We start from the raw sequence: 16,434 nt of genomic DNA on the forward strand, positions 1-16,434 counted from the left end.
GGTAGAGCTTCACACATAGACTACGACGTGTGTGTATATGCCATATTTTTTCGGATTATAAGACACACTTTTCCTGCCAAAAAATTGGGAAGAAAATGATGCGTGCATCTTATAATCCGAATGCACCTAACCGAGAGGTGGTGGAGAGGGGTCGCAGGAGGCAGGCACTGAGCTGGAGCCTGTGCAGCAGGCAGTGAGGCAAGGGCTGAAAATGTCGGCAGTGCGGGGTTCAAATAATGGCACCTGGAGGTGGCACGTGCACAGATGGATCTCTCGGGTCATGATCTCATCTGTGCACACCTCTGACTGATTGATCTCCCAGCAACGGACTTCTGGAAAATGCTGCCCGGAGGTAGCTCATGCACACATGAGATCTCAGCTTGTCAGTGAGCCAATAGCTCTATCTGCACACGCGCCGACCCTGGGTACCATTTCTTTGAAGCCCATACCGCCGACAGTTTCTGGAAGTTGCCTACCTCAGAGCATCTGTGACACCTGCCGGTCGCACCACCCACAGCATCGACCTGCACCACCACTGCTTCTGTCCCACCATCGCTGCCATCCCCCTTCCCTGGTTATAGACCACCTGTTTGTAAGACAGACCCCCTTCTTTTACCTTTTTTTTCTCTAAATTTGGTGTGTGTTTTATAACCCGGTGCGTCTTATAAACCGAAAAATAGAGTGCGTGTGCAGGGCCGGCTCCAGGTTTTTGTGGGCCCCGGGCGGAAGAGTCCCAGTGGGCCCCATCCACACACAGACACCGATACAAACATATACATATTTAAAGACAAACTCACAAAAATACATATAAACAGACAAATATATACAGTCATATACACTTACAGACACACACACACACACACACAAGTCTGCTGCATACAGACAAACACATACAGCTCTGCTACATACAGACAAACGCACACACAAACTCTGCTACATACAGACAAACACATACAACTCTGCTACATACAAACACATACAACTCTGCTACATACAGACAAACACATACAACTCTGCTACATACAGACAAACACATACAACTCTGCTACATACAGACAAACACACAACTCTGCTACATACAGACAAACACATACAACTCTGCTACATACAGACAAACACACAACTCTGCTACATACAGACAAACACATACAACTCTGCTACATACAGACAAACACATACAACTCTGCTACATACAAACACATACAACTCTGCTACATACAGACAAACACATACAACTCTGCTACATACAGACAAACACATACAACTCTGCTACATACAGACAAACACATACAACTCTGCTACATACAGACAAACACACAACTCTGCTACATACAGACAAACACATACAGCTCTGCTACATACAGACAAACGCACACACAAACTCTGCTACATACAGACAAACACATACAACTCTGCTACATACAAACACATACAACTCTGCTACATACAGACAAACACATACAACTCTGCTACATACAGACAAACACATACAACTCTGCTACATACAGACAAACACACAACTCTGCTACATACAGACAAACACATACAACTCTGCTACATACAGACAAACACACAACTCTGCTACATACAGACAAACACATACAACTCTGCTACATACAGACAAACACATACAACTCTGCTACATACAAACACATACAACTCTGCTACATACAGACAAACACATACAACTCTGCTACATACAAACACATACAACTCTGCTACATACAGACAAACACATACAACTCTGCTACATACAGACAAACACATACAACTCTGCTACATACAGACAAACACATACAACTCTGCTACATACAGACAAACACACAACTCTGCTACATACAGACAAACACATACAACTCTGCTACATACAGACAAACACATACAACTCTGCTACATACAAACACATACAACTCTGCTACATACAGACAAACACATACAACTCTGCTACATACAGACAAACACATACAACTCTGCTACATACAGACAAACACATACAACTCTGCTACATACAGACAAACACATACAACTCTGCTACATACAGACAAACACACACAACTCTGCTACATACAAACACATACAACTCTGCTACATACAGACAAACACATACAACTCTGCTACATTCAGACAAACACATACAACTCTGCTACATACAAACACATACAACTCTGCTACATACAGACAAACACACACAACTCTGCTACATACAGACAAACACATACAACTCTGCTACATACAAACACATACAACTCTGCTACATACAGACAAACACACACAACTCTGCTACATACAAACACATACAACTCTGCTACATACAGACAAACACATACAACTCTGCTACATACAGACAAACACATACAACTCTGCTACATTCAGACAAACACATACAACTCTGCTACATACAGACAAACACATACAACTCTGCTACATACAGACAAACACACACAACTCTGCTACATACAAACACATACAACTCTGCTACATACAGACAAACACATACAACTCTGCTACATTCAGACAAACACATACAACTCTGCTACATACAAACACATACAACTCTGCTACATACAGACAAACACACACAACTCTGCTGCATACAGACAAACACATACAACTCTGCTACATACAAACACATACAACTCTGCTACATACAGACAAACACACACAACTCTGCTACATACAGACAAACACATACAACTCTGCTACATACAGACAAACACATACAACTCTGCTACATACAGACAAACACATACAACTCTGCTACATACAGACAAACACATACAACTCTGCTACATACAGACAAACACATACAACTCTGCTACATACAGACAAACACATACAACTCTGCTACATACAGACAAACACACACAACTCTGCTACATACAAACACATACAACTCTGCTACATACAGACAAACACATACAACTCTGCTACATTCAGACAAACACATACAACTCTGCTACATACAAACACATACAACTCTGCTACATACAGACAAACACACACAACTCTGCTACATACAGACAAACACATACAACTCTGCTACATACAAACACATACAACTCTGCTACATACAGACAAACACACACAACTCTGCTACATACAGACAAACACATACAACTCTGCTACATACAGACAAACACATACAACTCTGCTACATACAGACAAACACATACAACTCTGCTACATACAGACAAACACATACAACTCTGCTACATACAGACAAACACATACAACTCTGCTACATACAGACAAACACATACAACTCTGCTACATACAGACAAACACATACAACTCTGCTACATACAGACAAACACATACAACTCTGCTACATTCAGACAAATGCACACAACTCTGCTGCTCTGTGGGGCCCACACCCGCGGCTTGGCGGGGACAGCACCAGCGGCAGCACCCGCGGCTCGGCAGGGCCCACACCCGCGGCTCGGCGGGTACAGCACCCGCGGCACTGGCAGCACCCGCGGCTCGGCAGGGCCCACACCCGCGGCTCGGCGGGGCCAGCACCCGCGGCTCGGCGGGGCCCGCACCCGCGGAATCGGCGGGTGGGGGCATTGGCAGGGGCCAGGGCATACATCCAGGGGGTAGAAGCAGCTCACCGGGGCCTATAATGGGGAGGCGGGGAGGGCACTTACCCGATGGTCACGGTGGAGAGGGGGCCCACACAGCGCCGGACAGAAGCTCGCCTCCTTCATCTGTGGGACTGAGAAGGCGGTAGCTCCGCCCACAGGTGAAATTCAAACGAGGATGTCTGCGCGCCTTAAAGTGACGGCGCCGCAGATTGCTGCCGAGGACTGCGGTCCCCGGAACTCGGCCGGGGACCGCAGAACTGTAAAGGCGAGTGGGCCCCGGCCAAGGGACAGGAGAACTGACGAGGCCGAGTGGGCCCCCCCGGCTCTCCAGGGCCCCGGCATTTGCCCGGGTTTGCCGGGTGCTGACGCCGGCCCTGTGCGTGTGTATGTATATATATACAGTATATATACCTCAATAATGAAAAACAATTGTTCTTATTTTTCCTCTTTTCTTTGTTTACAGGCTGTGGAACTGACCTCTTTCAAAGCCGCAGGTAAGTGGACAGCATATCTAATATATAAAGCTGTGTGTGTGTGTGTGTGTGTGTGTGTGTGTGTGTGTGTGTGTGTGTGTGTGTGTGTGTGTGTGTGTGCGCGCGCGCGCGCGCGCATGTCCGGGATTGGCATTTGCACACTCACACTTCTGGACCCCAAGAGCATCATGGGCTATGTTTTGAGGTGAAATTTTAACCCCGCTCTTTACAGTTATTCATCAAAAAGCCTGCCTCCATTAAAGCGAATGGAGCTGGGAGCCACAGTGCAGCCAGAACTTCAGAAGAATGCGCAGCCACGCCCTTATATGGAATGTTGGCATGTCACAATGCAGCTAGGGAAAGAGACAGACAGGGAAAGAGGCAGACACAGGGAAAGAGACAGACACAGACAGAGTAAGCAACAGACATAGACAGGGTAAGAGACAGACACAAAGAGACAGACACAGACAAAGAGACAGACTGACAGAGAAAGAGAGACAGGGAAAGAGGGAAAGAGAGAGACAGGTTAAGAGACAGACACAGACAGGTAAAGAGACAGACACAGACAAAGAGACAGAGACAGACACAGGAAAACAAACAGGGAAAGAGAGGGAAAGAGACAGACAGGGTAAGAGAAAGACAAAGACAGGTAAAGAGACAGACAAAGAGACAGACACAGGGAAAGAGACAGAGGGAAAGAGAAAAAGAGAAAGAGAGGGAAAGAGACAGACAGGGAAAGAGACAGGGAAAGTGACAGAGAAAGACAGACAGGGAAAGAGTTTGAGACAGACGGAGAAAGAGGCAGAGACAGTCAGAGACAGACAGGCAAAGAGACAGAGAGACAAAGAGATAGAGAGAGAGACAGAGAGATATATACAGAGGGGGAGACAGACATAATTACATTTCTATCTATTTGTTTTGTGGTTTTTGTGTGCAGAATACATTTTTGTTAATACATTCTATTTTGTTAACAGCAGTTATGAACCCAGGCGAAGCCGGGTAGTACAGCTAGTTTAATATATTTTGAACTATTGATTATTATGCACTGTGTAAGTATTCTTTCATTTAGAAGGTCTGAAAACTGGTAAGCACACTTGCTCTGCAATTTTTGAAACTCTAACACAAGCCAATGGAGAGGGTTTTGCAGCAGAAGTCTTAAGGCTGATGTCATCAAATCAATCATCCATCTCTAAAAAGACTTTCCATGAATCTTTAAAACCTGATACCTTTTTTGATTACACAGTAAAGCTTCATTGCCTTTTCACAAAACTTTTGACTTGTCAATTTTTTGGAACTATGTGATAATGTTTTCTCTGCTCTTTTGGATTGCAGTTTAGAGGAATCTTATCGGTTCCAGCAGTTGCTCCATTTATCTGTCTTAGAGGTAACTAGTATAACATTGCAGTTTGGTTACATAAGTGGCTAGGACAGGTTGTTGGGCAAAAAAAGCCAGAGTGAAACACTGCAAGGAAGCCACACCAACAAGTAGCACTAACTAGGAGGCTCCAACGTTTTGAAAAATGTGTGCCAGTGTGTATTTGTTTAAACAATAATGCCCATGGAAGACAGATGTCACTGTACACCTAAACTGGGCAATACATATGTTTGAAAATGCTTTTAATGTATATTTGCAATTGACTGTGCAAAACACAATGTGAAACAACCCTAGTCTAAAGTTTTGCACTTGAGATATTGAGTATCTATATAAAATGTCAAGAACAAATTGTTGTGTATAAGAGAGAAATTTTCTGAGCAACATTTTATGTTGTCCTCTTTTACCATACGCTTGTCTTTCTATTAGTCAGGATGCATTGCCAGGTAGTCTCTCACTGGTTTGTATTATCATCATCCACAAATACAAATTAGATTACTCCCATGTTACATCGCTAGATTATAATCCCAAATTGTGTATCCAGGAAATAGATGTATGCTCATAGTCATCTGCTTGTGCCGCTGGTTGCATACATCAGCTAGACATACCTCATACATGCACGCTGTGTACTGAGTTGTATCCCCTGAAAGCAATATGAACAGAACTTGGTCAAACTACTCTAGTTGTAAACTGGAAAAATTAGTTACATGACACACTATAAGAAATCCACAGAGGTTCAAGTACTGTTACGTTTGTGTCTGAATCCTTTCTTACAACTTCTGCCTGTGTCACTAGACTGCATGGCGCTTGCATTGTGGACACACATTCATGGTCCTGTTTTACTCTAGTATGACTGGGACTTGTGGTGTGAGGCCCTGCCAGGGAATCCATGCCTTAATTCCGAGTGCTGATTATAAATTGCAATTGTCAATTGTTGTCTGGTGTGGCTAGCCTTGGATAGGGCCACTCCCTATTTAAACCCCCAGAAACTTACTGCAAGCTGCCAGTTATAAGTTGTACTAACTCTGGTCTGCTGTTTAGTTTTGCCAGCTTCCTTGAATTTTTTCTTCATGACTTTCGTTCATATTTCTAATTAGTTTTTACTCTACATCACAAAGATTCTTTGTCAGCTTCCTTCATCTGTCAGCAGCCACTCTATGGACGTGACCCAAGGGTCCCTGTGTAAGTCCAGAATCCTGTATACAGGTTAAAAACTAAAAGGCATTGTTCTCCCAGGACCTATTAAATGGAGTTACTTTTTGCAAAGTCTTTCAAAGGAAGCCCTATTGTGAGCTGCCTGTATTCCACATAAAGTGCACCATAACAATTATAATATGTGATGCCATTCACTAAGGTGTAACAAACTAAAAAACACTAAGGTAAAGGCTTCTCTCTACAAGAGACTCATCACACACCAATGTCTTCTATTTTACAATGGATCCAAAGTGACAGTGACAAACCCCTTTCACACGTGGACTATAATTGTGTCAGGATTTCGGTTATTTTGATGGCTAATATAGTGCTAGAGTCCCTTTTTATGAGTTCCGGTAATTTTGATAGCTAATATAGTCCTGGAGTCCTTTTTTGGGATCCGGTAATTTTGATAGCTAATATAGTGCTGGAGTACTTTTTTGGGGTTCCGGTGATTTTAATGGCTAATATAGTGCTGGAGTCCTTTTTTGGGTATCCGGTAATTGTGATGGCTAATATAGTGCTAGAGTCCTTTTTTTGGCCTTCTGGTAATTTTGATGGCTAATAAAGTGCTATAGTCCTTTTTTGTGGTCCAGTAATTATGATGTCTAATATAGTGCTGGGCTGTAGTTCTTTTTGTGGGTTCCGCTAATTTTGATGGCTAATATAGTGCTGGAGTTCTTTTTTATAGGTTCTAGTAATTATGATGCCAAACATAGTGCTGGTGATCGTTTTTGGGCTAGCTCAGAGCAAGGACTAAAATATACCTTTTAATGAATATCTCTAAAATCATTAAGAAACAATACATTAAGCGCAGTGTTGTTCTTTTTTGGGGTTCCGGTAATTTAGATGGCTAATATAGTGCTAGAGTCCATTTTTTGTGTTTCAGTAATTATGATGCCTAATATAATGCTGTGCTGTAGTCCTTTTTTGGGGATTACGTAACTTTTGATGTCTAACATAGTGCTGTAGTACTTTTGGGGGGGGGGGTTTTCCAGAAATTTTGATGGCTAATATAGTGCTAGAGACCTTTTTTTGAGGGGGGTTCTGGTAATTTTGATGGTTAATATAGTGCTGGAGTCCTTTTTTGGAGTTCCGGTAATTTTAAGGGCTAATATAATGCTGGAGTTCTTTTTTGGTTTGCGGTAATTTTGATAGCTAATATAGTGCCTGAGTCCTTTTTTGGGGTTCTGGTAATTTTAATGGTTAATATAGTGCTAGAGATCTTTTTTTGGGGGGTTCTGGTAATTATGATGCCTAATATAGTGCTAGAGTCCTTTCTGGGGGGTTAGGGTAATTGAAGTCCTTATTTTGGGTTTCAATAATTTTGATGGGTAACATAGTGCTGGAGTCCTTTCTTTCGGTTCCAATAATTTTGATGGCAAATATAGTGCTGGAGTCCCTTTTTAGTATTCTGATCATTTTCATGGCTCATATAGTGCTAGAGTCCCTTTTGGGGGAGTTCCGGTAATTCATGGCTCATATAGTGTTAGAGTCATTTATGGGGGGTTACAGTGGTAATTTTGATGGCTACTATATTGCTGGAGTTGTTTTTGTGGGAATTCCGGTAATTTTGATGGCTAATATAGTGCTGGAATCCTTTTTTGGGTTCTGGTAATTTTGATGGCTAATATAGTGCTGGAATCCTTTTTTGGGTTCTGGCAATTTTGATGGATAATATTGTGCTAAAATCCTTTCTTTCGGTTCCGGTTATTTTGATGGCTAATATAGGGCTGGAGTACTTTTTTTTGTCTTCCCGTAATTATGATGCCTAATATAGTGCTAGAGTCCTTTCTGGGGGGTTAGGGTAATTTTGATGGCTAATGTGGTTTTGAAGTCCTTATTTTGGGTTTCACTAATTTTGATGGTTAATATAGTGCTGGAGTCCTTTCTTTTGGTTCCGAAAATTATGATGGCAAATATAGTGCTGGAGTCCCTTTTTAGTATTCTGATCATTTTCATGGCTCATATAGTGCTAGAGTCCTTTTTGGGGGAGTACTTTTTTTTTGTGTTCCCGTAATTATGATGCCTAATATAGTGCTGGAATCCTTTTTTTGTGTTCCAGTAATTTTTATGGCTAATATAGTGCTAGAGTCCTTTGTTTATGTTCCAGTAACTATTATGCCTAATATAGTGCTGGGCTGGAGCCCTTTTTTTTGGGTTCCGGTAATTTCAAAGGCTAATATAGTGCTGAGCCGGAGCCCTTTTTTAGTGTTTCGGTAGTTTCGAAGGCTAATATAGTGCTGGAGTACTTTTTTGGGGGTTCCAGTAATTTTGATGGCTAATATAGTACTAAAAATCTTTTCTGGGGGGGGGGGTTCTGGTATAGTGTTGAAGTCCTTTTTTGGAGTTCTAGTAATTTTGAAGGCTAATATAATGCTTGAGTCCTTTTTTTTTGTTCCAGTAATTAGGATGCGTAATATAGTGCTGGAGTCCTTATTTTGGGTTCCGGTAATTTTGATGGCTAATATAGTGCTGGAGTCCTTATTTTGGGTTCCGGTAATTTTGATGGCTAATATAGTGCTGGAGTCCTTGTTTTGGGTTCCGCTAATTAGGATGGCAGATATAGTGCTAAAGTCCCTTTTTAGGATTCCGGTAATTTTGATGGCACATATAGTGCTGGAGTCCTTTTTTGGGGGGGTTGGGATAATTTTGATAGATTATATAGTGCTGGAGTCCTTTTTTTGGGTTCCGGTAATTGTGATGGCTAATATAGTTCTGGAGTCCTTTTTTTTCTTACTGTGACAAATATTAGCTTGGGGAAAGGGGGATCCCAGATGCAATCTACCAAGTGTGAACAGAGCCTAAGCTACAGGGTCATAAACGTATGTTTTATTTGAAATATTTTTTTGTAATTTTTTTTTTAATAAATAATCTAAAGGGCAAGGTTTGTTCCCTGTAACGTGAATGGCACACTTAAATGACAATAGATCTATGCTCTGTATAAGTCAGTTGAATTGATTTGCAGCGCTGACACTCAATATCAATACTGTTCTGCCACCGCTCGAACAAAAGAGGTCGCTCATTATCTATTAGAGAGGAATATTTTCCAACATAACTTATTTAATTCCAACAATACAATTCTTATTGAAAAGAAAACTGTAATAACTGCCCTCTTGTAACACACAAGGGGTGATAAACACTTCCCCGAGTTCCATCAACATACAGGTAATTGTGCTGCTTCCACAAAGGGCCCACTTCTCCACCTGCTCCCAGCTCCCCCTCTTTCACAGTCTGGCTCCTGCAACATGTTGCCTGCGAAAACAAAAGCAAGTCAGTATAAGAAACTATTGTATCCGCAAATCACAGGCCTTATACGTTTGGTCTTTTCTTTATTCTAACAAAATGCTCATCACAATATGCTCCGTGTCTTCTTCCTTCTGTCACAGTTTCTCTGTTTTAGCAAATTAATGGGATGACCCAGACAAATCTTAAGACGGCAAAAAAAAATAAAAACCTTTCATTCAGCGGTAGCTCGAAAATAGATATTTTCCCAGCGTTTAAGGCAATTTAATTATGTGAAAATGTTTTTTTTTTTTATTTTTTGTTACACATTTTAGTGTTTCTACAGTGGCACACACTAAGTCATATCACTGAATTTTTTGGATTATAAGACGCACTTTTCAATGAGGGGTGCATCTTATATTCTGAATGTTGCTTACCGGGGTGGTGGAGAGGAGTCGCAGGAGCAAGGCTGCAGGTGCTGTGCTGTGGCTGCGGGCGCTGTGCTGTGGCTGCGGGCGCTGTGCTGTGACTGCGGGCGCTGTGCTGAGGCTGTGGGCGCTGTGTTGAGGCTGCGGGCGCTGTGCAGAGGCTGCGAGCACTGTGCAGAGGCTGCGAGCACTGTGCTGTGGCTGCAGATGCTGTGGCTGTGGGCACTGTGCTATGACCGCAGGTGCTGTGCTGAGGCTGCGGGAGCTGTGCTGTGGCTGTGGGAGCTGTGCTGTGCTGTGGCTTCAGGCGCTGTGCTGTGGCTGCGGCAGCTGTGCTGGGGCTGTGGGCGCTGTGCTGTGTGTGGCTGCAGGCGCTGTGCTGTGACTGCGGGCGCTGTGCTGAGGCTGCGGGCGCTGTGTTGAGGCTGCGAGCGCTGTGCAGAGGCTGCGAGCACTGTACTGAGGCTGCGGGCGCTGTACTGAGGCTGCGGGCGCTGTACTGAGGCTGCGGGAGCTGTGCTGGGGCTGTGGGCACTGTGCTGTGTGTGGCTGCGAACGCTGTGCTGTGGCTGCAGGCACTGTGCTATGGCTGCAGGGGCTGTGCTGTGGCTGCGGGCGCTGTGCTGTGGCTGCGTGCGCTGTGCTGAGGCTACGGGCGCTGTGCTGAAGCTGCCGGTGCTGTGCTGGGACTGCAGGCACTATGCTGTGGCTGCAGGTCATGGGCACTGTGCTAGGGCTGTTGGGCGCCATCATGAAAATGACTTAAACTAATGGCCCGGAGTCGGCGCGTGCGCAGATGGAGCTCTCAGCTTAAGATCTCATCTGCGCACGCTCTGCCTCCTGCCCATTGATCTCCCAGCAGCAGACTTAAGGAAAATAGCACCCAGAGGTGGCATGTATGCAGATGAGCTCTTGAGCTTAGAGCTCCATCTGCTCACCGCCAACAGTTCCTGGAAGTTGCCTGCCTCACAGCGCCCGCAGCGAGCATCTGGGACACCCGCAGCACCGCCTGCAGCATTGCCCTACTCCAGCACTGCCCCTGCTTCCTGTGACCCCGCTCCACCACTGCTGCTGTCCACTCCCGTTAAGGCACCACCGGATTGTAAGACTGCCCCCTTTTTTTCTTTTACCTTTTTTTTCCTCTTGTAATTCAGTGTATCTTATAAACGAAAAAATATGGTATATAATATACCCAACAATTTGCTGCCACCATGGCATTGTCTCTGTTGCCAATTTTTTTTTTTTGCACTTCAGTTTTTTTTCTTCCTTTTCTCTCAAGGGCCATACCTTTTTCCTGTGACATAGTCATATGAGGGCTTGTTTTTTGGGGAACGAGATTTCATTTTGAATGATACTATTCATTTTATCATAAAATATGCTAAAAACATACAAAAGATATCACGATGTGACTGCAGGATAGTGAGGGACAGGGGGCTCCTATATTGTCCAACGTGTTAGAGGTTCCTCTGAGTTACCCTAATGGTAGCGAGGCCTGAGTCTCATGTTTTGCTATACTCCTGACGAGAGCTAATCTGTTTCCCCGCCCCAGGGAAGGAAGGGGTAGGAGTGTGATGGAAACACAGATTCAGACAGCCATAGAAAAACAGAAACTCAGACACATTGCAAACAGTAAGAAACTTAGGAGACAAGCAAGAGCAGTAAGGCAGCAACAAAAGGACAACAAGGGTGAACACCACAAATGCTCACAGCAATAAAGCAGTACAATCACCAGTAAGTCTGAATCAAACCACCTATCCAGACCAGTGTAGATAAACTATAGCTGGCACTAATGGAAATGTCCAGCCAGCATGTATAGGTAGAGAGTGAATGTGACTGGCTCTCCCATAGCATGTGGCCAAGGGAGATTAACAAGCAGAGATTAACTCTTACTAGGCTGGCTATGAACTACACGTCTGTGGGTTGACACCTGAGTCTGCCTGCACTGATCACAGACACCAGAGAAGTTAGCAGGCAGAGTGCCAGAATATGGAGTTCCACAGATCCTAACACCGCCATGACAGTCAGCGATGCCTGTAAAAATCTCCTTGAAACAAAAGATATTCCCAACGGGATTAAATGCAATTCTGCCATTGTTTTTTGTATTTTGTTTGTATAACAGTCATTGTATGGCAAAAAATTACCTAAAAGCATGATTCATCAGGTCAGTACCATATTTCAATTTTTTATTTATTTTATTTATTTTTTTAACTGGTGAAAAAAAATCAAAAGTTCATAAAACAAAAAAAACAATTTTCTTTGTGTCTCCATTTTCCGAGTCCCGTAAAATTTTTATTTTTCAGTCGACTGATTTGTGTGTAGGAGTTTTTTTTTCTTCTTTTCATAGCAAACTGATGATTTTTTAAAACAAATTTTATGTAATTTTGAAGCACTTTTTATTGCATTTTTTAGGAATGCGAGGTGAGTGAAAAACTGTAATTCTGGTGTTTTTAGTTTTTCTGTCTCTTTACACCTTCAAATTTATTGACAATTAATTTTTGGATGTTGATAAATTGGACTTTTGTGAATGAGGCATTACCAAATATTCATTCTTTCATTTTTTTAGTTCTTTATTTTTAATAAAAGAAAAGGGAGGTTGAATTATTTGAATCTTTATATTTTTTTTTCAAACTTTTTTATTTTATAGTCCTTCACTATTGCAGTATATATTAAAAATCATGGTTACCTATGAATCTCAGCCTATTGCTGCATTTCATAGGAGTACCAGGAGGGTCATGACAGACGCCTTCAGCAGGGCCCTAGCTGTCCTGTTAACTGTTTGGTGCCCCACAATCGTGTCGTGGGGGGCTACTGAGAGACGTTGCTCAGAAGCACAGGCAACTTCACCGTTTAATTAAGAGACTGAAAGCGGCAATGACATGGTTAACAGGAGCAGTCAAAGGTCCATACCAGCTATTGCTGTTAGATGTAAATGCCAGCTATGTGATGTAGCCGGTATCTATAGCTCCCTCCAAACATGATCACCCCCGTAATCACCTAAATGTACGTGACTATGCATAAAGGTGTTAGTCTGTCATTTGTATTTACCCCATCAAATTAGGGCACCTATAGAGGCCTTGAAAGAGTTAAGCTGGTTTTACACATCTAATATTCACGGTCTGAGAATGGACTGCGATATCTGGAATGGCCACAAATCACTTGACCTTAGTTTCCTACAGTGGGCGAAACAAGTATTGAACATGTCACCAATTTGTTGACAGCATTGGTTACAGAAGAATTTTGAAACTACTGAAGGTCCCAGTGAGCACTGTTGGGGCCGTAATCCGGAAGTGGAAAGAACATAACTTCACCATGAACTGGCCACGACCAGGTGCTCCCTGCAAGATTCCACACAGAAAAGAATTATCAGAAGAGTTGTCCAAGAGCCAAGGACCACCAGTGGAGAACTACAGAAAGACTTGGACTCAGCAGTTACAATTGATTCAAAGAAAATAAGTAACGCACTCAACCTCCATGGCGTGTATGCATGCTCACATTGCAAGACTCCATCACTGAACAAACAGCAGGTCCAAGCACATTCAAAGTTTTCGCAACCATATTTAGGCAAGCCTACTGGAAGAATATAGTCTGGTCAGATGATACCAAAATTGAACTCTTTGAGTGAGAACTCTTTGGATGCATTTTTTGGGGCATCTATCTACTTTTTCCAGGCCTTCTGATGAACCTTGAAAGGGAGGGGAAACTATCGTGGCCATGCTGTAAGACGTCATCTAAAGGAAAGTATTATTCTTTATGCAAGCAGGGGAAGGATCCAGCTCAGACTCCAAGGATTTGAAAAAAAGGCATTTCTTTATTTATTTGGGGGTATAACTACTTAGGAATATATAGGGATTTTTTATGGTCAGACGACGTTGAGTGGGGTCTCCATCACTTGCGCTTTTTATTAGGGTGAAACCTCCTTAGCCAGGTAGAATTCTTGCCTCGGGCCATTTCAGGGTTGTATTGTTAGTGGGACCGCTCCAATAATATCCAATTTACCAACACCTATACTTACCTTGTCATATATTTTTATTTACATACTTCCCAGGGGCCAATGCACCTAGGATTTCACTGTGTTGAGCGCCTTCGCTGGCTGCCAACAGTGTTTTCTCTGGCTGGTCTCCCTGAGATCAGTGATTGTTTTGTCTTGCTTGTCATATATTGGTGATAGTCTGATTTGTACTATTTTTTTATATTATTGATTTCTTCTATTTTTGTCATTTTAATTCATATCTAATAAAACAATAGTTTTAAAGGGAACCTGTCAGCAGAATTTTCGCAATTAAACTAAAAGATTCCCCTTCTGCAGCTCCTGGGCTGCATTCTAGAAAGGTTCCTGTTGCTATTGTGCCCCCTTTGAGACCTAAATAAACACTTTATAAATTCTTACCTTTTTGTATGCAAATGTGTTTTTATGGTCACGGGGGCGGGCTGTATTTCGTCCGTTATTCACACCCCTGCCGCTGTACGCCGTCCCCCATTGCTCATTTACATACATGAGGATGCTCCCTCATGTAACTGTATCCTCCCGAGGTCTCGCGCATGCCCAGTGGCACTCTCGCGGGACTGAGCACTGTGCAAAGCCTGAACGTTGGTGAGGTGATTGCGCAGGCTCGAGATCATGGGCGGCGCTGTGATTGTCATCAGCAGCGTCATCCAAGTGCCCGCCCATAATCTCGTGCCCGCGCTTTTCCCTCTACCTTCACCATTATGCGCAAGCGCTGGCCATATGAACCACGTTACCTATTACCCATCTTTCCCTGGAGCAGGAAATAGATGGGAGGAGCAGCACACCACCGATCAATAGAGGAGACGCGCTTGCGCATAACGGTGGAGGGAGAGAGAAAAGCACGGGCACGAGATTATGGGCGGGTACTTGGATGACTCTACTGATGACAATCCCAGCACCGCCCATAATCTCGCGCCTGCGCAATCACCTCACCAGAGTTCAGGCTTTGCACAGTGCTCAGTCCCGCGAGAGTGCCACTGGGCATGTGCGAGACCTCGGAAGGACACAGTTACATGAGGGGGTGTCCTCATGTATGTAAATGAGCAATGGGGGACGGCGTACAGTGGCACTGGTGCAAATAGCGGACGAATTACAGCCCGCCCCCGTGACCATAAAAACACATTTGCATACAAAAAGGTAAGAATTTATAAAGTGTTTATTTTGGTCTCAAAGAGGGCACAGTAGCAAGAAGAATCTTTCTAGAATGCAGCCCAGGAGTTGCATAGTTTCATAGTTTTTTTTTTTTAAGGTTGAAGGGAGACTCTAAGGCGGGGTTTGCACACTACGACATCGCAGGCCGATGCTGCGATGCCGAGTGTGATAGTCCCCGCCCCCGTCGCAGCAGCGATATGTGGTGATAGCTGGCGTAGCGAAAATTATCGCTACGCCAGCTTCACACACACACTCACCTGCCGTGCGACGTCCCTGTGGCCGGCGACCCGCCTCCTTGTTAAGGGGGCGGGTCGTGCGGCGTCATTGTGACGTCACACGGCAGGCGGCCAATCGGAGCGGAGGGGCAGCATGTAAACATCCTGCCCACCTCCTTCCTTCCGCATATCCTACGGAAGCCGCAGTGAGGCCGGTAGGAGACGTTCCTCGCTCCTGCGACTTCACACACAGCGATGTGTGCTGCCGCAGGAGCGAGGAACAACATCGGACCATTGCGTCGGCGTAATTATGAATTACGCCGACGCTATACCGATGATACGATTACGACGCTTTTGCGCTCGTTAATCGTATCATCCAGCCTTTACACACTGCGATGTCGCATGCGATGCCGGAAGTGCGTCATTTTCAATTTGACCCCACCGACATCGCACCTGCGATGTCGCAGTGTGCAAAGTGCCCCTAAGTCCATCTAGTCCAACCCGTAGCCTAACAAGTTGATCCAGAGGAAGGCAAAAAAACCCCAATGTGTCAAATAAGCTCCAATGGGGAAAAAAATTCCTTCCTGACTCCACATACGGCAATCAGACTAGTTCCCTGGATACCCTGTCATAAAATCTAATATACATAACTGGTAATATTATATTTTTCAAGAAAGGCATCCAGGCTCTGCTTAAATGTTAGTAGTGAATCACTCATTACAATATCATGCGGCAGAGAGCTCCATAGTCTCACTGCTCGTACAGTAAAGAATCCTCGTCTGTGGTTA

The 16,434-nt window shown here is 43.8% G+C and overlaps 1 protein-coding gene across 2 annotated transcripts in view; it reads left to right on the forward strand.

The window, feature by feature from the left end:
- Window positions 1–16,434, forward strand: part of ADGRD2 (adhesion G protein-coupled receptor D2) — a 322,387-nt gene that overhangs the window by 273,024 nt on the left and 32,929 nt on the right. For both annotated transcript variants that reach the window (XM_075324128.1, XM_075324127.1), the window contains one exon: window positions 4,048–4,078. In XM_075324128.1, coding sequence (XP_075180243.1) covers window positions 4,048–4,078 — 31 coding nt within the window. The remainder of the gene's footprint in view (window positions 1–4,047; window positions 4,079–16,434) is intronic.

The sequence above is a fragment of the Anomaloglossus baeobatrachus genome, chromosome 9 (assembly GCF_048569485.1).
Source record: "Anomaloglossus baeobatrachus isolate aAnoBae1 chromosome 9, aAnoBae1.hap1, whole genome shotgun sequence".
NCBI classification, from domain to species: Eukaryota; Metazoa; Chordata; class Amphibia; order Anura; family Aromobatidae; genus Anomaloglossus; species Anomaloglossus baeobatrachus.